The sequence below is a fragment of the Thunnus thynnus genome, chromosome 12 (assembly GCF_963924715.1).
Source record: "Thunnus thynnus chromosome 12, fThuThy2.1, whole genome shotgun sequence".
Taxonomy (NCBI): Eukaryota; Metazoa; Chordata; class Actinopteri; order Scombriformes; family Scombridae; genus Thunnus; species Thunnus thynnus.
Genome location: NC_089528.1, coordinates 25,509,188 through 25,531,292, shown reverse-complemented (window position 1 = coordinate 25,531,292; position 22,105 = coordinate 25,509,188). Strand labels below are relative to the sequence as shown.

The 22,105-nt window shown below is 38.1% G+C and overlaps 2 protein-coding genes across 2 annotated transcripts in view; both read left to right on the top strand.

The window, feature by feature from the left end:
• Positions 1 to 12,405: 12,405 nt before the first annotated feature.
• LOC137193520 (ETS domain-containing transcription factor ERF-like) lies at positions 12,406 to 16,259 on the top strand. Its single transcript, XM_067604731.1, has 4 exons — positions 12,406 to 12,480; positions 12,981 to 13,038; positions 15,203 to 15,434; positions 15,799 to 16,259. Exons 1-4 carry the CDS (start codon positions 12,406 to 12,408, stop codon positions 16,040 to 16,042), a joined length of 609 nt encoding a protein of 202 aa, XP_067460832.1. The 3' UTR covers positions 16,043 to 16,259.
• A 3,659-nt stretch (positions 16,260 to 19,918) lies between these two features.
• lig1 (ligase I, DNA, ATP-dependent) overlaps positions 19,919 to 22,105 on the top strand; it is a 54,279-nt gene continuing 52,092 nt past the window's right edge. The window contains exon 1 of the mRNA XM_067606584.1: positions 19,919 to 20,094. Within this exon, the coding sequence (XP_067462685.1) occupies positions 20,078 to 20,094 (17 nt within the window). The 5' untranslated portion in view covers positions 19,919 to 20,077. The remainder of the gene's footprint in view (positions 20,095 to 22,105) is intronic.

Below are 22,105 nucleotides of genomic sequence, written 5' to 3'. Positions count from 1 at the left end.
GCAGGTTGTCATTTTAACTTTTACAGTGTACTTAAGAAATTTGAGGTAGTTTTTCCCAATATATCTATTTTTTCAAACCCCCACACTTCACATGCATACAACATAACTGGTGTAACTAACTTGTCGGAAAGATCTAGTGTGACATCTACAGGTAAATCAAATTTTCCACTTTTACAGAGAGTACAAACATTGCATGGGAGGCTTGCTTCTGCAGCTCCAGGTAATCTTAAATGAACCGTTATAATTCATAATGACACCGAGATATTTAAAGCAGTGGACAAGCTCTAAATTTTCTCCACTGCATACAACTTTAGTTTGATAATATCAGCTTTTCTGCAACCAAAAACTGTGAATTTCCATTTCTCACAGAAATCACACATATGGTCTATTGCTTTCTGTAACCCTTCTGTTGTTGTAGACATGATAAATGTTTCATCCACGTACATCAGTACTATAAGCTGGATATAAATACCTATCAGGTCATTAAAATTAATAGGCTGATAGCCATTCTGTAGTAGATAGTCCTTTAAGTCTTTGATAAATAATGCAAACAACAATAGCAATACATTTTCCCCCTGTCTAACTCTTGCTAGGCTTACAAAACTCAGATGATGTTTTTGTACATATTCATTAGGAATTTACCATTAATAACCATTTATCTATTATTTCAATCATGTATATATTACTTCTAGCTAACTATTTCAACTATTTATCTATTACCCTTAGCTAAATCATTTATCTATTACTCTGTTTAAACCATAGTTATCCATTACTTCTAGCTAACTATTTCAATTGTTTATAGAATTACTCTTCACCATTTCAACCATTACTTTAAGCTATTTTTTGGCTATTCCATTACTGTTAGCTAACTATTTCAACTGTTTATCCATTACTTTTAGCTAGCTAACTGTTAGCTGACTATTTCAACTGTTTATCCATTACCTTTAGCTAGCTAACTGTTAGCTGAGTATTTCAACCATTTATCTATTACTTTTAGCTAGAAATTTCAAGTGTTTACTTTTAACAATTTCAACCATTACTTTTTATTTCAGCCACTTATCTATTACCTTTAACTATTTCAACAAGTTATTACTTCTAACTATTTGAACCATTTATCTATTACTTTTGTTTATTCATTCATTTTAACTAACTATTTCAATTAGCTAAAAATTTCAACCATTTATCTACTACTTTTAGTTACTAAGGATTGTGATCATACAAATTTGTAATCATATTTGTGTGTTTAATATCCTCTTTAGCACAGATATCTTGCAATCTGTCCACGTATACCTGTTAACTATAGTAACCCCTGATGGGCTACAAGTACCCTGATTTGGTGTTCACCGCCCTATTTGCACAGAGCCTTGACACAACTCCCATCTGTGAAGGTTTTCAGGTATATTCATTTATTTTAAAATGGAAGCTTCAACTGTCTAAGTTAGGAGATAATGGTGGTGCCTGAAACCTGTGATTAAAGTTGTCATCCACACTCTTAATTGGGATAATTCCCACTTACTGAAATGAGTGAAATAAAACCATCGCTCTTTTTTTGCTGAAGTTGAAGAGCTCCAATTTTAGAATCACTAATTTAAAGCTTTGTGCTTCTCTTTAAAAAGAAGCCAAATTAGTTTTTATCTTTCACACTTTCACTTTTGTTCTCACAAAATGCTGGAAAGAAGCTCGTCTTTTTCTCACACGACTTGGCCCCTGTCGGCCTCTTGAGTTTCATGCGGATATATTTTTTGCCTGGACACAAAGAGATGGAGGGATTAAGGACATTGAGAAACCTTTCAGAAACCACAGCTCCCCGGAGAGCCGCTTGAATCAGGGAGGCTGAGAGACCAGAGAGTGGAGGGGGGAAAAAAAGCAATGAGAAAGACAATTGGTCCCATAACCTTCTGGTTTTAAGTGAGCGAGCATTAGCCTGCTTTCATTCTGTAACACAACACACACATACCTCTTTCTCACAAGGACACAACTTAATTATAACTTAAAGTGCCTCAGGTCCGTTCTATTGTCATCTTATTGACTTAATTTTTCATTCACGATATTACACTGCTTTATATCTCCTTCGGGAACGTTGCTGTCTCTGCTCTCCACTTTTGTTCTCTCTTTGCCATCTCGATAGTTTTCACTTGAGAGATATTTTCAGCTGATGTGGAACTCATAAGAGGAAATCTTTACCTTTTTATCTATGCTTTTCTTTAAACTGCATTTATCCTTGTCAGATCCTTTACTTAAGCACAAGTACCAATACCATAATGTAAAAACACTTTGTTACAGGTAAAAGTCCTGCATTTAAAACCCTACATAAGTAAAAGTACTCGTTTTGCAGAAAATCGGGCTGTGACTGATATGTTGAATAAATTTAACAAACTACATTATTCATACTGCTTTGTGAGGGTCACAAGATAAATCTTAGGGGTCGAAAGATGATAGATTGGGTAGGAAAGAAGAAAAAACAAAAGTTCTGCTACATAAATTTGCATTCATTTTTCAGAACTTTTTCTTTAATCTTTGTGTTTTTGTGAAATATTGGAGAGTTTTACCTCAAACTGTTATTTATTTGAAACCATGCCAGAGGAGACTTCTCTGGTGGAACTGCTAACAACTCATAGACATCTGAAACATGACAAGAAGACACAAATACGCTCTGATTTTTTTGTAAGGGTGCACAAGCCGAACATTTTTGGATCTACTGGTTTCATTTTTAACAATGTATTGTAATTTTTTAATGTAAGATTTTAATATGAAACATAACTAAAGCTGTCAAATAAATGTAGTGGAGTAAAAAGTACAATATTTCCTTCTGAAATGTAGTGGAGTATAAGTATCAAGTAGCATAAAATGAAAATAGTCATGTAAAATACCTTAAAATTACACTTAAGTACAGTAGTTAGTTAAATTCCACCACTGATCCTTGTACAACAACCGATGTAGGTATTGCAACTGAATATTACTATTATCACAGACAAGGCTTTTTGCACATCATTTTATATACGTCACAGCAGTTGAGAAAGCTTTTGCTCATTGCTATATGGCTGATTAGGATAATTATTTTTCTACCAGCATGACTGGATTCTTTGAAAACGAAGCAATGAAACAAATCCAGTGTCTGAATAGTAACTGCTTTTGCATCATCCACAGCTTTCATTTTGGATGCTATATTACATTTTGAGGCCAAAATTCAGAGAGAATTTGGTATTAAGAGAAACTGCAGCCTAATAAACAGAATATGTGACGAGGTTAAATTAGAGCTGGCCCAAATTATATCATAATATTAGGAATATTTTTCAGAATTGTATGTATATCCTGTAATGAAAAATATATTTCACTTAAGCAAAAAGAGCACATTGTAGAAATGCATTCAAAATGTAACTAAAACTTTAGTAAAAGTAAAGAAGTATTACACAGCAGCAAAATATGCAGCAGTGTTATATTACCATATTTTGTATTGGTGTATCATATATTATATTATCAGTTTATTATTACTGATGTATTAATATTTAAGCAGCATTTTAATATTGTAGCTGCTTCAAGTGGAGCTAATTTTAACTACTTTATATACTGTTTTACAATGCATTACTTTAAAAACTCATCATTGGTTTTATGTGTGTAAAATAACTGTAGATATCAAATAAATGTGGTGGAGTTGAAGTGTAAAGTAGTATAAAATGGAAATACTCATGTAAAGTACAAGTACCTCAAAATTATACTTACTTGAGTCATTGCATTATTTCCATCATTGTACTATATGACAATATGACAAATGTTGGCAAAACATACAATAATGATGTTCAATGCAAATACTTGTGTTCCAATGAAAAACAAAACAACGAAGCATTTCATTAGTTTTTAATTAGAATTTTCTCAGTTGGGAGTCAATAATTTGGACAACAGAATATTGTAAAACGATAACACATTAAGATTATACTATTCCACAGAAAGTCAATTTATAATACAATTCATTCTCCCAGCCCTGGGCTGAATACTATATAATTATGATTACATAACAGATTATTAGATAATTACTTGACGCTGCATTAAATAGATGTGTTTAGTTTCCAATATGTTTTTTAGATCAGCAGTGATATACGTATCCAACAGGGTGCAGCTCAAAGAAAGATGAATAGAATCTGTACACGAAAACTATGTTCACATCTTTATTAGACATCAGGTAACTCCATTTGGACCCTCAGTGTATTTTATTCAGGTCTTCAGCTGTTTCAGTGATGTTGTAGTCCCATGATTACGTTGAAAGTAAGCTGATATGCTTCTAACAGTCCAATAATCTGCCTATATTGTGCCACAATGCACCTGAACTCCTGTTTTTTGTCCAAACATTATTCAAGCTCAAATTCTAGTAGAGATCTTTTTTCATTATCTGGAATTTTATTACAATAACACCCCTTCAGCTTCTCCTCAGTTTTTAACTATATTCATCCTTATGTCCTTGCACATTGGCTGCCGCCCAATTCTAACATTAATTTTAATATATAATAGCAGAAACCCAGATAGTTCAAGTGAATAGTTCTCTGTCTATGTCCCCTGTCAGAGTAATCATAAAGATAGGGGATGACTCTGTGATAGTCAAGCGATGAGGAACAGAGCAGAATTTGTCAGTTGGTGCGATCAGACTTTCCTACAAGTGGACATTTCTAAGACCAAAGAGATGCCCATCAGTCTACAGTCGTCTACTTTTCTTGCTCCAACTTCCATTAAAGAGGAGCCTGTGACTGCAGTCCAGCTTTACAAATATTCACTATTTGATTTTATTATCATAAAGGCAAAAAACCAAGATTAATTCTAGCAGAGATCTAAGAACTTTCAAACATACCGAATATATGCAGCCATAAAAATCATAGTCTCACTCAGAGGAATCATATACTGTCAATATGCAGATTATGATACTATCAGAGTGGAATAAGATGATTTTTAAAACTACTTAATGGGACTCTACAGATTTTTTATTGATGCCACCTGCACAATCTGTCATTTTCTTCCCTCTTCCATCTCTGCTTCCTTATATGTATAACTAAGCTCAACCTAGTCAAACTAAACGATTTTCAGCTGCTCCACAGACGCACACACACTCTCCGCATGTGTCTCGTACACACTCGCAGAGCTCCTCTTGCACAGCGTCAGTGAATATTGCAACAGGAAAAAAAAAGGCAGCGCCTTGCTAAAGCCTTGATCCCTCTTACTTCTAACAGGATTTGACCCATAAGACCTGGAGCATGACCCTCATCTGCTGCAATACCATCATCCTGTTTAACATACACTCCCACTATTGTCCTCCTGTCTCACACACACATCACATGCACACACACCTACACACACACATATTTAAGGTCCCAAACGTAGAATGGCACTCAAAACACACACATGCACATTTTAGGGCCTGAAACCATCACCACTACCCTCCTTCCCATCCTCCCACATATATATATACACACTCACACATGCACCCACTGTGCTGTGTGATGTAACACTGCTTAATTTTATGCATAACACACAACCTGATGGATCCAGTTCAATGTAAATTGCGCACAACCGCTCCTGGCGCCACAAAGAAAGAGGAGAGAAATAAGGAGATGACAAGAGTTGGAGGATGGAGACAGGAGGATGATGGAGAGCCGGTGTTTTGGCAGTGGTGGTGGTGGTGGTGAGGAGGGGGGGGGGGGGGGGGGGGGGGGGGGTTAACACGCTGCAAGACGATGATATGATTGAGTGAGTGAGAAAGGGATGAAGGGGGAAAGAGAGAAGCAAGGAGGATGAGAGGATGCGGGGAGAAGAAGGAGAGGAGAGATTGAGCAGGCAGCTAAGCACCAGATTAAACTCTGTGGTCGTCAGCTGTAAAACAAACAGTCCTTTTAGCAGGGATCAAATCCCGACTTAACCCCCCCTCCTCCTTCTCCTCCTCCTCTCTCCTCATCTTCTATCCACACACAAACACACACACACACATACACACACACGCACACAGTTCGTCACAGAGGAGATAATGCTGCTCGGTGAAGGAGAGGAGGGAAAAAAAAAAAAAAAAAGAGGATGACAATCTCGGTGGAAAGCAAATTCCCGTCCCGATTTTGTGTGCCGCTACCTAAATTGCCCCTCAGGGAATGTGAAGTCTTATTATATCCAGGCAGAATCCTTCATTATATTTGTTTTGTTTTTTCTTCCCCCCTTCACAGCTTCTGTTTGGTGATAGACTGGGCTAATATCTGGCACAGAAACACTGGAGAAGTAAATAAGGCAAAGGAGAGGGCTTTCTTCTCACATTTCTGCGTTACATCTTTACAGTACCGTTCCCCTGACGACGACGCTCGCCTCGATACCCATCCTGTTTGTTTAAATCTCTCTCTCCGCCATCTGCTTTCTGGATGCTGCCTGGGCGGCTCCATCAGTCCGAGGGCTCAATTACCAAACTGTCAGCTTTTATACTCACTGTGAGGCCTCTGCTTTGTTGTGTGTGTACATGTCTGAGTGAATCCACAGGCAGCAGTAGTGTCTTTCATCGTGGTTGTGTGTGTGTGTGTGTGTGTGTGTGTGTGTGTGTGTGTGTGTGCTCTTCTATTTCTATCTCATTTGAGGTTTGAGAGTGATGGTATTTTGTCCTCACTTGCAGCTCTCACTTCTTCAGATGGATGTTTTTGACAGTTGAAGCACCTGAAAACTGTTCACAAATCGATCTCCACTCATGGTCCACTTTTACTCGCTCGTTCTGGAGCTTTTGACTGTGTCATGCGATCCTCATCAACACTAAATAACAAAGTGCATTTTTGTTTGTTTGACCCACACACAAAAATTAATCTAAAAATGACAATTTGTGGCCTAAGTAGGGATACGTGCTGTAACTATCGCTTGACAAACAAACAAACAACAGTTTATCCATCTGCTCAACATTTAGCAGCTCTCCTCTGGTTACCTAGCAACCTCTCTCTGATTCTGTGAAATAACTGCACTCCCACTAAAACTACTACTTGGCATTTTTCCATCTCGGTTTTGGTTAATTAGTGAGCTTCAGACGTGTTAATAGGCATATTTTTGATCTTTGGACCGCTGCTTCCTGTCTTTACCCTAACCTAAGCTAAGGTAACCATCCTCGCTCTAGCTTCATACCCAAACAAACGAACACAAGAGTGGTGTTGATCTTCTCATCTCAGCAAGAAGGTGAATATACTTAACTAAATGTTCAAATCTGTCTTAAAACAACAGTCAGGAGCCCAGATGAACATTGAAACAGGTTTAATCATTCCCCCTGTTCATACTGACCATTAGATGATCCCTTCATAATGCACTTATAATATAAGTGATGGGCGATGAAATCCACAGTCCTCCTAATGAACCTCCTGATAGTATTAGGATTCAGCCATCCAAATGAGTCAAATCAAGTAGATATATTTCAATGTTAGTCCCTCTTTTTGTTACTATACTTCCACTGCAGCTTAACAAGGAAACAAAAAGAGGGAATTTGATGCTAAAAAGACTGTAAATGTGTCCACTTGATATGACTAACTCAGACTGCTGAAGCCTCATATAGGCTTCAGATAAACTTTTAAATGCACATAAGTGACTGTGTGGATTTTGGTCCCCATCACTTACATTGAAAGCAAATTTGAAGGGGATCCTTTAATAGCCAGTATGAACATGAGGAATGATTACAGCGAGGAAAACCTCCTTCAGTGTCCATATGGGCACCTGACTGTTGTTTTAAGACACACTTGAAAAATCGTGAACCTGTCCTCAAAGGGCCTTTAAGACTTTAGAGTTAATGTTAGAATTAAGGTTTTTATGAGTTAGTTTTATCTGACCATTCACCGAAGCTTGCTGTATTTTTTAAAATATTTGCAGCCTCATTTAACAGAATGAGTTGTGTAATCAATCTCAGTGAACATTAAATCAGATTTTTTTTTTCTCCTCAGAGTACTGTCGTTGTTACATCGCAAGATAGTTTGTCTACATTATGATACCTCCCTACGGTGACATAAATGACAAAAAATGAATGCACACCGACATTAACTCTGATGGATTATACAAGTAGTTAAGTAGTCAAATAAATTTCAAGCATCTGCTAATTGATTTTCACACCATATGGAAAATTTATGGCATTGACACACTGCAGCAAAATCATCACCAGTAATATAAAGTATCGTTGATGTGTAATAAATGGGCTAAACATGCAAAATCACATCTTTGGCCTTTTAAGGTTATAGTTGATGCATCATTGCAACAAATGTCCTCACATGTATATAAGTGCTTGTGTGTGTGTGTGTGTGTGTGTGTGTTTGGTTTCAGGCTTTTTGCATGTGACCCAGGGTCCCCAGGCTGCTAAAAGCACAACATTCAACTCAATTAGCGGCATGCATAATTGATAGCTGTCTGGGAGAGTATTTGTATTTACACTGGAATTAAAAGCCTCCGGTGTCAGCTATCGCATCTGAGGGATGATAAGTGTGTGCACGTGTGTGTGTGTGTGTGTGTGTGTGTGTGTGTGTGTGTGTGTGTGTGTGTGTGCGTGCGTGCGCATGCTAAGGTGGGATGTATAGGGATATATGTATAAGCCTAAATGGATTGCTACTCTGAGCTTCTCTTTCTGTCTCCTTTTCTGCTGCAGAAAAAACTAAATCACAGCTAATCCACCTACAAACACAGCAGCACATTACGCTGTTTGAGTTAAGCAGTCAAGAACTATCTTTTAACCCTTTTATCACTGAAATCACCTTGTAAAACATAGATTACAATATTTCTGTTATTCTATGACATAGATATCTTACTTTGAGAGATATAGACTGGAGACTCTACAAAGCAATTTAACAAAAATAAGCCAAAGTCCTCAAGTGTTAAAGTAATAGTTTGACATTTTGGGAAAAATGCTCACTGAGGTTGCCAGGCAACCAGCTGAGACTCCAGGAAGTTAAGGGTGATTTATGGTAGGCCGCTTGACACTGTCGCTCAACAGAAATTAAAGAGTCGTGCGACGTTTTCAATTCATGCTTCGGTGAAAGGTTTCAGTTGTCTCCATGGTAACCAGATGCTATCCTCCAGCCAGCTTATTTAGTTACATTATATCATCCTGACAGAGACTAATTACACAAGGATGCTACAAGCTATCTAAAGTTACAGACCAAAATATTAATGAAGAAGTCTCTTTGAAAAGTACAATTTCCATGGCAACATTAGTAACACTACCCAATCACATCGTGCGACCATAGAGTGACACTTATCAAAAGTGTTTAGCGACCTACCATAAATTAGCCTTTACTGCTTACTTTTGTTTTTAATACGGATTAAACAAAAAAGATCAAACGTGTTAAGTAATGAGTTTTATAGGTGTTGTTAGGTGGACGGAGCTTGGCTAGCTGTTTCCAACTGTTCCCAGTCTTTATGCTAAGCTAAGCTAACCAGCCGCCGGTGAGCGGTACGGTGGTCACGGCAAGAAAGCAAATAAATGTATTTCCCAAAATGTGAAACAATTTCTGTAAATGTTGTCTGAACATAAGCAGCAGCAGTACAGTAACTTAAAGTTTAAATAAAATTGTCTAAAACTGGAGAGAAAAAAAAGTGTTTAATTTAAACCAGGAACTCTCAAATCAGAGTCAGGATCAGAATAATCTTTACTGGCAAAGTATGTTTCTACATACAAGGAATTTGACTCTAATTAACTTTTATACCAGCCCTGTTTCTGATTAATGTGTTTTCAAATTTTAATTTCCTCTTAAAAAACAGAAGGAATTATTCTGGTTTTATGTCTTCATGTAAAAAAAAGACATATTTAGAAATAGTATTATTAGTTCCTGTGTCAGCAACTAAAATGTACATATACTTTTTAAAAAGTTATTTAAATTTAGTTACTCATATGTGTGCTTTTAAATCCATTTTGTCTCATCTAACATATAATTTTTAGATTTTCTTTAAAGAATCTTGCACCTTTTATGGATACGTGGAAAAACCAACTACTTTTATATGTAACATTGCAGTATTCTGAGTTGAAAAAAAAACATTTAAATGCCCATTTTGAGCTTCCATACCCAAAATTATAAAGAGAAGTATTTTCTCTTCCACGCTTGTTAATTTAAACGACCATCAATGGTAGAAAAACTAATGATATCTTCTCTAACTCTACAGAATTCGAGCATAATGGGGCTTTTAAACCATTTTTAGTACTTCTAGTGTCGTAGGCTGTAGGAATTTCACTTGAGTGAGACAAGTACTTGAGACTCAAGTACTTATGGGACCGCTAGCAGGACGTGTGCTCGAGCAAAATGTGTCACCGCTCGCTCCACCTCTAACAGCCTCCTGAGCCTGCGTGGTTGAGTATTGAACAGCCTGTTGACCTTGGCCAAAGTCACTCCCCGTCAAGTGAAAAAGCGTATTGAGTTCATCACCTATTTGATTCAGAGGAGGAGAAAACCTCCAGTCACCTTCACTCAGCTCAATCATATCTTCCCTTTTGGCTCACTCTAATACGCTTCTATCCTGACGTGGAGGAAAAATACCTTCACCTATTTCCTTCTATCTTATTACTTTTTTTTTCTCTCTCTCTCTCTTTTGCTTGTGCTTCTTTCTTCCATGATGCCTTTTTCTTTTCAGACCTGACCCCAACTCTCTCTCTGCTTGTAATGATGGTGATCTAAGCTTAATTTACTGCCCCTATTCACTCCCGGTAATCGCAGCGGTTGACCTACACTCATTTCTGCTTGCATGTACAAACAACTCCTAACGCATCCCAAGTAGGGCTGCTGCAAATACAGATCATTTTAACTCTCAGTTAATCTCAGTCAGTTTCTAGTTGTTTACTCTATAAAATGTCAGGAAAAGTGTGAAAGGTCCTTCACAAGTCCCCAGAGACAAAGGTTACATTTATAAATTGCAAGGATTTAATCAATTTGCAATGATATACAACAAACTGTCACATTTAAGACAGATTTAACGACTAATGAATCATAAATTTAGAGCTAAAACAACTAGATGATTATTAATTTAGTCGACTGACAGAAGATTAAACAGCTAAAACTATTTTTTGAGCAAAACTGCCAAATATTCTTGGATTTCAGTGCTTCAAATGTGATTATTTGCTGTTTTTCTTTTCAACATATGGTAGTAAACTGAGCTCTTTTCATTTTGGACTGATGAAACAGGGAATTTGAAAGGCATTTTTCACAATTTTCTGACATTTTAAACAGAAAACGACGATTGATTAATCATTTTGTCAAAATTGTTGTGGATTAATTGACTAATTGTTTGTTTGTCTGCTTGGTTTTTCATGATGCTTTGAGATTTGTCATTTTTAAGGAGCTGAGATACTTTTAAAATCCTACTTGTTTTAACGTCTTTGAGTATTTCAAGGTGATCGGCATTAGATGGTTTAGTTTTGACCTAGTCTACCTAATTCTGGGATGGGGGAGAGAGGGAGGGATGTTGTAGAGGGGAGAGAGGGGATGGGTGTGTGCAGTGTAATGTGTGTGCGTGTGTGTGTATGTGTGTGTGTGGTTGGGGGGGGGGGGTGTTGAGATGAGATAGAGGGTTTAAGATTCGGTCCATCCATCCTTCAGTCCTCCCAGACTTGAAGTCTGCCGGCAGACAAACTAATCATTGTTATTCATCCAACAAAACTCTGCTGCTCGCCTTTTCCTCTCCGGCTCCAATCAAGGTAACAAGAGCAATTGAATTACTACACTAACATTCGAGTCTTTCATTCGCATTAGTGATGGAGAATTTGTATAAGTGATTAGTTCAATTAGATCTGTAAGTTGTCTTCTTTTAGAAATTCCCTCTCTGTTGACCTTTTGTGCTTGAGGCGTGATGATTTGAACTTATTATTATTTGATTGTAGTATTCAGTGTCATGTTCATTTTCTGGCTATCATCAGATTGATGGTGGATTTAGATTTGCATGTTGCACTTCAGACACTTAAAAGCTGATTTCCTTACCCAGTAGAACAAGCTTTAATTGGTGGTTAACCAACAAAATAACCAATAAAGAGGATGAAATAGAAAAATGTCAGAGCCAAAATAACAGAGGGAAGCAATCTACTAGCAATTATATTATATTATATCTTTATTTTATTTCCTCATAATTGTTTTCTGTTTATGTCCTCAGCAATCAGATCATTTTGGAACTTGTTTTAGTCCAAATGCCCCCTCACCCCCCCATCCCCACCCCTCCCAAAAGTAAAAAAGTAAAAATTTGGCTCAGCTCTCTTTAGTTTCCTGATAATGTCCCTGTGACCCTGCAATGATCATGTGCGAGTGCCAGTGAGGAAATAAAATAAGAGCTAAGGGAAGACATCGTTTTTTTGTTGCTCCAAGATAAGAGGATATTACAGCTTGTGGAAGAGGGCTTATAGGAGAGGAGACATCATTCAGCGGGGGAAAAAGGTTATGTGAAGTACTTCTTGGAGAGATGAGTTTTCAGCCTTCCAGGGAAGATGGTGGGCGTCTGTGCCGCTCCGAATCACCTGGGAAGGTCGTTGCAGCTGTGGGTGGATGATATGTGTGTTTATAGAATGAAATTATAGGAAAATACTAAACACTCCCTGCAGGGCAAATGATGCTTTCACACAGTTACGGTATCGTAAAAGAGCCTGATATGCTACTACTAATTACAAATATTGAATTAGTATGTCATTTTGAGCATATGATGACCTGACAAAGACTTATCAACCATATATTTAGTTACAACTATACTGATATTGGTGCAAAACACAGTGTTTTTTTGTTCTGGATACAAATAAAGTGTCATTAAATTAATCTGTGGGAAGATTATTTAACTGTATAAGTGATATTGAGAGCAGGAGCTGTTGTAATCAGTTACATCTGAGCTATGTTGTGATGGCTAATTTAACGCCACATGACAGCTAATTAATATTTATCTCAAGTAGGGTTTTTGTGGCCCCCTTAAATATCAGTGTGATGATGATCACAGTAATGAAGATACTGAACAGTTTTATCTGTTTTTATTTTGCGGTGTGTTATCAGATGCAGTGCAGCTGTAGCTCTTCAGTCGGACACCTTTCATTACCTTACTGGAGTAGAAGTAAGTGTGTGTGTGTGTATGAGAATTCATCTACTGTATTTGTTGTGTGTGTGTGGGTTGTCATTCGTGTGGGAAATCCTGCATGTTTATGTAACGAATTCTATGTATTCATTTGCCCTTTGCAGAGTGAATCTGCATGTGCAGCGACGTGATAAAAATAGATAAAAATAATGAAAAATAAACAGTTAAGACCCCAAAACAAATGCAGATTCCCTCTTGACTAGTCAGCCATTATTCCTGTATGTTGCCCTATTTTGACCTGTGATTTTAGTGCTCCTGTTGGCACAATCAAGTCAGTTTTATTTGCTTAATTCTACTTAAATCGAAGGAGTGGTGTCCAGGTGGTACGGAGGACCAGAGATGACAAGTTTTGTGTATTTCTCATGATCACAAAATAAAATTGTTTTATTAATTATTATGTTGTTGTGCCAAGAAAACTGTATAAATGTCATGCTGTCTTGATATAACATTATATATATACTATTTACTCATGCAGAACACTTTTCTATGGGGTACACGTTAATCACTGTGGAGCTAATCACTGTTGCAAAGCATCGCGTATCACCACACACTGAATTTTTTAGAAATCATTCTCTGTTTAGACACGAGATTGAATATGTTTATCCTGAATTTCAGGTTTGTTTGATGAGCAAACACCAAAAATGAAGGATGCAAAGCAAATTCTACAGTATAATTGTTTTTTAATCTCACATCTAAATGAAGAATAATTTCTAGACACAATGCACAGAGACAAACTTGATCCTCTGTAACATTCTGTGTAATCGTTTTGTGGTCTCAATTTAATAAGCTAAGCTTCATTAAGCTTGAAATTGTTTTCTTATAATCAAGGATTGAAAACAAAGCTTTTTATCTTGAGAGAATTATTTTGTGATCAAGAAAACAAACATGAGAAATTATCACTCATACTGCATCCCGTCCGGCTCATAATAATGTTTTGCATGACATGTCTTGTTGAACAAACTATGTATTACTGTAGCGACTCCTCCAATAAAAAAAAAAACATTAAAATTTTGGGAAGACAGTGGTCAAAATCTGAAAAATAGTCACATACTACAAATAGTTGTACAACCAAATTTAATATTGTATGAGGAATACTAATATTGCAACAGAGGAATACAAATACTGCAACAAATTATGCAGTATCTGCTCTCAGGGCAATGTGTCTGTAGTTAAGAAATGCAATTACGTTACTGTGAGATAGAAGAATTTCCCCAACGATTTGTCAAAATCCAAACACTTTCCAAAATATCGTATGATGTCAAATGAACCAACAAACCATGTAACAAGTGCACAAACAGAAGACTTAATATTTGTTGCATGTTGTTTCCCTCTCTCCCTTCTCATTTCCTATTGACTCAAGGATAAAATTCCCCAAAAGTACTTTAAAAACCGCCACGAATCACAGAGATACATAATTACCCAAAGCATCATTAAACTTCAATGTGCGGTTCCACTGACAAAGCATACACACAAATAAATGAATAAATAGACTTAAACCTGATATAGCCTGATTGTTTTGGCTACTTTTGGTGGTGGTAACAAGCTGTGAACATGATATATCATCACCTTTTAATCTTATATGTTGAACTTGTTAGCAAACAGTTGCTTGCATTTCCACATCCAGGAGTTACAGAGCAACATTATCATTCATTTGGAGTCGTGTTTCTGTCCACCTGATGAATGTAAGTCCAATATTCACTCTCTTTTATCTCTGTTTTTACTCTCTACCAACTCCTGAGGGAAATATCTGGCTGTTGAGCTGCTAAATGCTCCAATATGTTCACCAGCTTGTTGCTGAATAGTGTCTGTTTGTTGTTTGGTGCTGAGCAGGTCGTGTACAGTGGGTTTTTCATTCTTTTTACTTGAAAACAGCTGACTGCTGCAGCCGAAAACGACACTATGAGAGCACTGAGAGTGAACCAAAACAGTAAAGTTGCAGCCGGACAGATAAACAATGATCTGAAACTCGCTATAAAGCTTTGTAAAGCCACGGTGAGCTGCAGAGTTGCTGATAATTCTCTGTAGTTTCATCAATACGGGTCACGCCTCTCACCTTAGACATCGTCATTTGATACATTGTTAATATAAAATTATAATATTTCATTCATTTTCACTAAACTTCCTCTTCCTCTCGTCTCTCCAGCAGTGCTGTTCCCTGACTGGGCCTACAAGCCGGCCTGGTCTCCGGGTTCCAGACAGGTCCAGCTGTGGCACTTCCTGCTGGAGCTGCTGGGGCGCGGCGAGGGCGGGGCCATCGGTTGGGGAGGGGAGTGGGGCGAGTTTGTCATCCGGGACCCCGAGAGGCTCGCCAGGTTGTGGGGGGAGAGGAAGGGCAAACCGCACATGAACTACGACAAGCTCAGCCGGGCGCTCAGGTAATGCAAAATGCACGAGTGAAGCCGACATATTCAGACCTGCACACATAGACACCTACTGTTAAGTGTGAACAAACCCTCCCTCTCTGTGCTGCTTCTCCCTCAGGCTGATGCTGTAAATAAAATGTACTCCTCACCAACATATGTTGTCAAATTAAATTTTTAACATTTAAAATGCCCACAGATGCAACAGATGCCATTTGGGAGGCATTTTTATCTAAAGTGCCCTACAGGAGAATGAGTGCATACCATACACACACACACACACACACATACACACTTACAGCTCGACATAAACACATACATCCAGTGCAAACAGACACAGTGGGAGTGTAGTTTGACACAGAAAACATTTTATTTCCAGATACTACTACAACAAACGCATCCTGCACAAGACCAAAGGGAAAAGATTCACCTACAAGTTCAACTTCAGCAAACTCATCCTGGTCAACTATCCAGGATACCCACCATCACCACCAGCACCACCAGTACCACCAGCACCACCACCCAACCATCAGGTCATCACCACGTCTTTACATCTCATGTCACAACTTATAGGACTTCACTGTTTGCTGGGAAATTGCTTTATCATGTTTTTAATCACATAAACTGTAATTTGGCCAATTTCCAAAAACACAATTAGAGTCCTTTAAGAAGAGAAAACCATAATTACCTTAACTGTACTATGTAACATTTTTAAAAATGGTCTGACTCATGTAGAGCCAATTACTGGCTGACTTGAATAAAAATCATTACTTAAACGTTATCATTTAATATAGAGGGTTAAAGTTTAGCACATTCACAGCCAAACTAAGGGCTTAGGTTACTTACGTTCCTTTAGAAAGCACCATAATTTAATGATATGACTCATATTTTGTAGGAGTTGGGATTAAGGTTTTGCCAAAGGGAAATCCCTATTTGGAATGAAACTCTTAATAACATTCAGTATGTTATCATAAAGCTAATATATTTCAATTTAAATTGAGACCACCAGTGTACAAAATATCAAGAACACCTTGCTGGTCTGTCTTAATCATCCCATGATCCTTATATAACTACTACTTCCTGTCATCTTCCTGTATCAGTGCTCTTAATGTTTTGTGCACACATCGTCTCAAAAAAAAAAAAAATACATGTTTCCATTTCAATCATCCTCCAATCTCATCCTCCATCCGTCCCCCGTCCATCCTCCAGCTGGTCCAGAGCGGCCCTCTTCCCTTCCCTCTCCTCCCCGCTGAGAGTGGCCTTCCTCTGTGTGGAGGAGCAGGGTCAGTGATGGACAGAGGTAAGGACACACACTCAGGAGTGATTTCCCCCATACAGCGACATGTAAATAGTCTCTCAGTCAGCCATCACAATGAGATTTTTGCTGCATTCAGTGTCAACATCCCCCCAAAAAACACCTATTTTAGGAGATACACCTCTTAGTTATGTGTCCAATATTTACTATTTGCTGTGAAAATATCGGGGAAACACTGAGTGAGAGCCAATCACTTCTCCATTTTCCTCATATTCATTCAGTTTGACATCATCACATAACCCTCACTTATATGCATGGATGTCACATATTTCCAAAGTTCCTTTTAGTTCAAGTCACAAGAAAGCTGCCTCGTTTCTTTAACTCCTTGTACTTCAAGGTGAAGCAGGATCTCGGTGATGGGGAATAATGCAAAGATACAGTTCGATCTTGACCTTGAAGGCAAATTTGGGGTTTTCTTAAATTGTGAAAGGGTTTTTTTTTAGATTTAACACCAAACAGCTACTCTGCACCTTGAAATCTGTAATACTGCAAGTTTACAAGTCAGAATTGATTACATTATTAGTTGGAACCCCATTGTCTGAATGCTGTAATTATGCCGTTTTAATGAAATGAGAGTAATAGATATTTGATCCATGATATAATGTCAAATGTGTCTTAAAACAACAGTCAGGCGTCCAAATGAACACTGAAACTTCTTGCTGTGATGATTCCTCCCGTTCATACCTGCCATTAAAAGATCCCTTCATAATGTGCTTACTAATGTAAGTGATGGGGGCAAAATCCACAGTCTTCAAAAAGTGTATTTAAAAGTCTATCTGAAGCTAATACGAAGTGTCAGCCGTCTGAGTTAGTCAAATAAAGAGGATATCTTACACAGTTACAGTCTTTTTTTAGCATAAAATTCCCTCTTTGTGTCTTGATGGACAGTTTTTTCCCGCTCAGCCGCAGCTGAAGGATTGCAACAAAAAGAGGGAATTTGGCACTAAACAGACTTTAACCACAGCCGAAGCTTCATATTAGCTTTAAATAAACTTTTAAATACGTTTTTGCATGGAAGGAGGACTGTGTGCATTATGAAGGGATCTTTTAATAGTCAGTATGAACAGGAGGAATGATTACAGCAAGAAAAAAAACATGTGTCAATGTTCATTTAGGCACCTGACTGTTGTTTTAGGACAGACTTGAAAAAACTGTGAACGTGTCCTTTAATTAAAAAAAAATCCACTTACTAGTGTTTTCTTTCCTCAGAAGAGTTTGTTAAATTGTCAAGAAAATATCTTTGTTGTTCCGAGATCAAGAATGTACTTTCACACTTGATAATTCTTTTCTTCTATTTTTATTTTATCACTTTTGTCATAATAATATCAAATATGTGAAATGCAGCATCAGCTAACAAGGTGATTTGATATGAGGTCAATCAATCTTTCAGGTTCATTCTGGAAAATTGTTTTGTTATATTAATGTATGAATATTGATAAATTAATATATATCCGAGCTCCTGTTGTCTATTCCCGTCTCAGAAACATCATGAAGAAGTTCCTTTGTACTTGACGTGACTCTTTCTCTCTGTTTCAGCGGTCCAGCCTGTGCCTCACCCCCTCTTGCTTCCGTGCTGCCTCCCTAAGCCGATCCCAACGCCGCGGCTCCTCCAGGGCCCCTTCCCCTTCATCTCCTCCCCTGCACGTCCAGGGGCCAGCCTGAGGGAGCTGGAGTCCGGCCTCCCGCCTCTCGCCTCGGCCCTCCACGTCGCCTGGCCGCACAAAAGCCCCACAGAGTGGGATCTGAACCACATCAGTCGAAGCCTGTTTGGTGGAGTGAAGCAGACTGAAAGAGAGAGAGGAGAGGAGAGAGGGGAATGATGAACACATGGTGAAGAGAGAGTGAAGAATAGGAACAAACCACAACAGATGGACTGTTTTCCCTCCACAAATCCCTCAAACATTCACTCTCTTTGTGTTTTTTTTTTTTTTAGCTCATTGTACAATAGTTTATTATTCCTCGCCTGTGATTCAAAATGCACAGACTTCGTATTTATTGAGTCGGACCATGTTATGTTTTACTTTTGGATAGAAGTACTGAGAAATCTGCTTTTCTTATGTCAGCTCTTTATGCCACAGTAGGGGAATTGCACTTGTAAACAATTAACAACATGGCACTTGTGTTTGGGTGAATAAAGCAGTGCACTCAAGTTGTATTATTCAGCTGTTTGTCATGCATTCTTCCCGCCTACTTCAGCCTTCATGAAAATAACAAGAGCCGCATAAATGATGCATTCAAACAGACACTGTGAAATTTTCATGAAAGGAGCCTTCATGTCTTCTTAGCAGCATCAGGACCAGCCGCTGCCATTTGCAGCTACCACTCCGACACAGTAGGTGGCGGTAGCGAGTTTGACGTCCTACAAAGCTTTTAGAGATTTTCCCGGGAGAAAGTCTGAGTTGAGACGTGAAAAAAGGAGAGAGATGCCACTCTGTCGATTTTTTTCGGGTACCATAATCCTACATATGCTACCAGTTTACTTAAATTAAAACATATAACACTATATATTTTCAAATAAACCTTGTAATGTCTTATCACATTATCTATATGTTTTTCTTAACTTACTTCAGACTTACTGTTTGCTTATTAACCATTTTTGTGATTTTAATGCTATTTAATTGTCATATAGATAGCTACATATGTAATGTCACTGTTATTTGTCAGTGTTACCGAAATAGAAACAGAAATAACTTACAGTTGCTCTTTTTACATGGGTGAAAAAAACTGTTGTGTGGTATTTAACACTGTTCTTCATTATTAACATGTTAACTGTTGCCCTTTGTCATCATACAAAGTCAATCAATCAACAGTAGACTTAAAGGACAGGTTCACAGTTTTTCAAGTCTGTCTTAAAACTATAGTCAGGTGCACAAATGAACACTGAAATAGATTTTTCTTACTATAATCATTCCTTCGGTTCATACTGGTCATTAGGAGATCTCTTCATAATGCACTTATAATGTAAGTGATGGAGGCCAAACATGTATTTAAAAGTTTATCTGAAATTAATGTGTAGCATCACCATCTTAAGACAAACTTGAAATATTGTGAACCTATCCTTTACCTACCAACCTTTAACAATCTTCCCAGAGCAGCACTTGTGTATTTTAGAGACCACCAGGAAAAACGGGTCTGGTTTTTGTCTCACGAGTGACTCCACTTCTCTTTTTGACGATCTTTGAGTGACATGTCATTTTGGCGCCGAATATTCCAAGTGTTTTGTCATTCTGCAGCGCGGGAGTTGCTGTTTTTGTATGTGTGTGTGTGGATGTGGTATCTTGTCCTGTAATTTAACTATTAGTCTAAATTCAGTGTCGGGTGAAGGAAAGAGTTTGACGACAACATGCAGCGGAGCATCGCGTAAGTGACGAGGAAATGTTTTCTGTGTCGCTCGCTAGTGATGGAGTAGCATTAGCTCGGTGACGTCTGAGTATAAGTTACGTTAGCCTTAACTAACCCGGTTAACTGTATTGTAAGTTGTGTTTAGGGGTCTTAAAGTGCTTCTAGAGGGGGTTTAACCCTATAACGTGTAGCTGAATTACAGTGTAACTGCGCTAATTGTACGTTAGCATTAGCATGATCTAGTTTAGATTGCAACGTCTGATATTGATAAACTCAACTAAACAGTGGAGACAAACGCCATAACTCCTCTTAATTCAGTTACTGACTTATCACCAAGCTACCAGCACACTAACCTAAAGTTACACACAAGTCAGCTTAAAGGGTGAGTTCACAGTTTTTCCAAGTCTGTCTTAAAACAACAGTCATGTGCTCAAATGAATATAGAAACAGGTTTTTCTTGTTCTAATAATCCCTCCTGTTCATAGTAACCATAAGAAGATCCCTTCATGATGCTCTTACAATGTAAGTGATGGAAGACAAAATCCACAGTCCTCCTCCTGTGCAAAAATCTATTTAAAAGTTTATCTGAAGCTATTATGAAGCTTCAGTCGTCCAAATGAGTCAAATCAAGTAGATATCTTTCAACCTTACAGTGTTTTTAGTGTCAAAGTCTCTCTTTTTATTACTATACTTCCACCACAGCTCAACAGGGAAACACTGTCCAGGCAGGGTAGGAAATTAACTTTTTTTGACCTTATGAAATATGTTTGGATACTTTCCAGGGTATTTTTTTCAAGTGATGGGTTGTACATTAGTTTAATGTTGCACTCCAGACCAATATTCAGTGACTCTTCTTAAAAAAAAGTGAAGGTAGCCAAACTTATAATGCTGGAACATCTAATGCAGTTACGTAACAATGTCACAGTTCAACATGTCAACAACATTGCTGTCTGTCTCTCCTCTGCTGCGCTGCAAACACACGGAGGGCTCAGCCCCGCCTGCGCTGCGAAATAGTAGAAGAGAGGAGATAAGCAGCAAGTAGACGACCATAAATTACAGCAAAACGCAGTAGAGACTGTTTTTATTTATGTTATATTCCACATTTATGTGCACTCGTTTAATTCCAGCTCAGTGTGAGAGTCTCTGTTATGTTTTGCTGTCATTTATGGCTGCGCTGCTCTCTGTGGTGCATCGTGTGTGTTTGCTGCACACACAGGAGAGACAGTGAACCAGGTCATGTACTCAGGTTGCAAAGATGACAATTTATATACATATATGTAGACTGACAAGTTTCCCCCAATGCAGCACCAATGGTTTACAACATTCACCATCTCTACAATAAAGAATATACTTATTATATCTATCTATATATATCTTTTTAATATGTAGACTAATTAACACCAGAGCTTTTCTCCTTATTGACAAGACCCTTAGAATAACCTTTCACACTGTTGAACTGATTAACGGTTGAAGCTCTCAGACTCTAACTGTCTGAGTGTTTCTCCACTCTGCAGAAACGCTGCTGGACTGGTTAACAGCTGTGTGCCATCATTCATCCTCTCCTCTGTCTTCCTCCCTCCGCCGCTGCCGGTCAGACTCGCTGCTGTAGGTACTGATGGTAGAGAGGCGGAACGGGCTGGTGTCAGCCTCAAGTCTACAAGAATTCAACTCATTTTCAGATATTTAGCTCATTAGACCGGCTCGTTACATATAATGAATGTAAGTTTTGAGCTCTTAACAGTTCGCTATTAACATAACAAGCTCTGTACGTCTGTAAAGTACAGCGTCTGTGGATGAGAGGGGGAGCGGTAGTCGACTGCTGGAAGTCAAAGATGTGGTATTTAAGTTTATGTTCTGCTTGTCCAACAGTTGTTTGATAAATTGCTCGTACCGTCTCCCTAACTGCCGGATTTTGTTGCACTCACGGCTGCGAGCAGTCGTAGTCGACTCTCATAAAGTAAAAGCTAAAGTCCGTTTCATCCTGTCTGCTGTGGCCTCTCTTCTCTGCTCTGCTGTGTGTGTGCGTGTG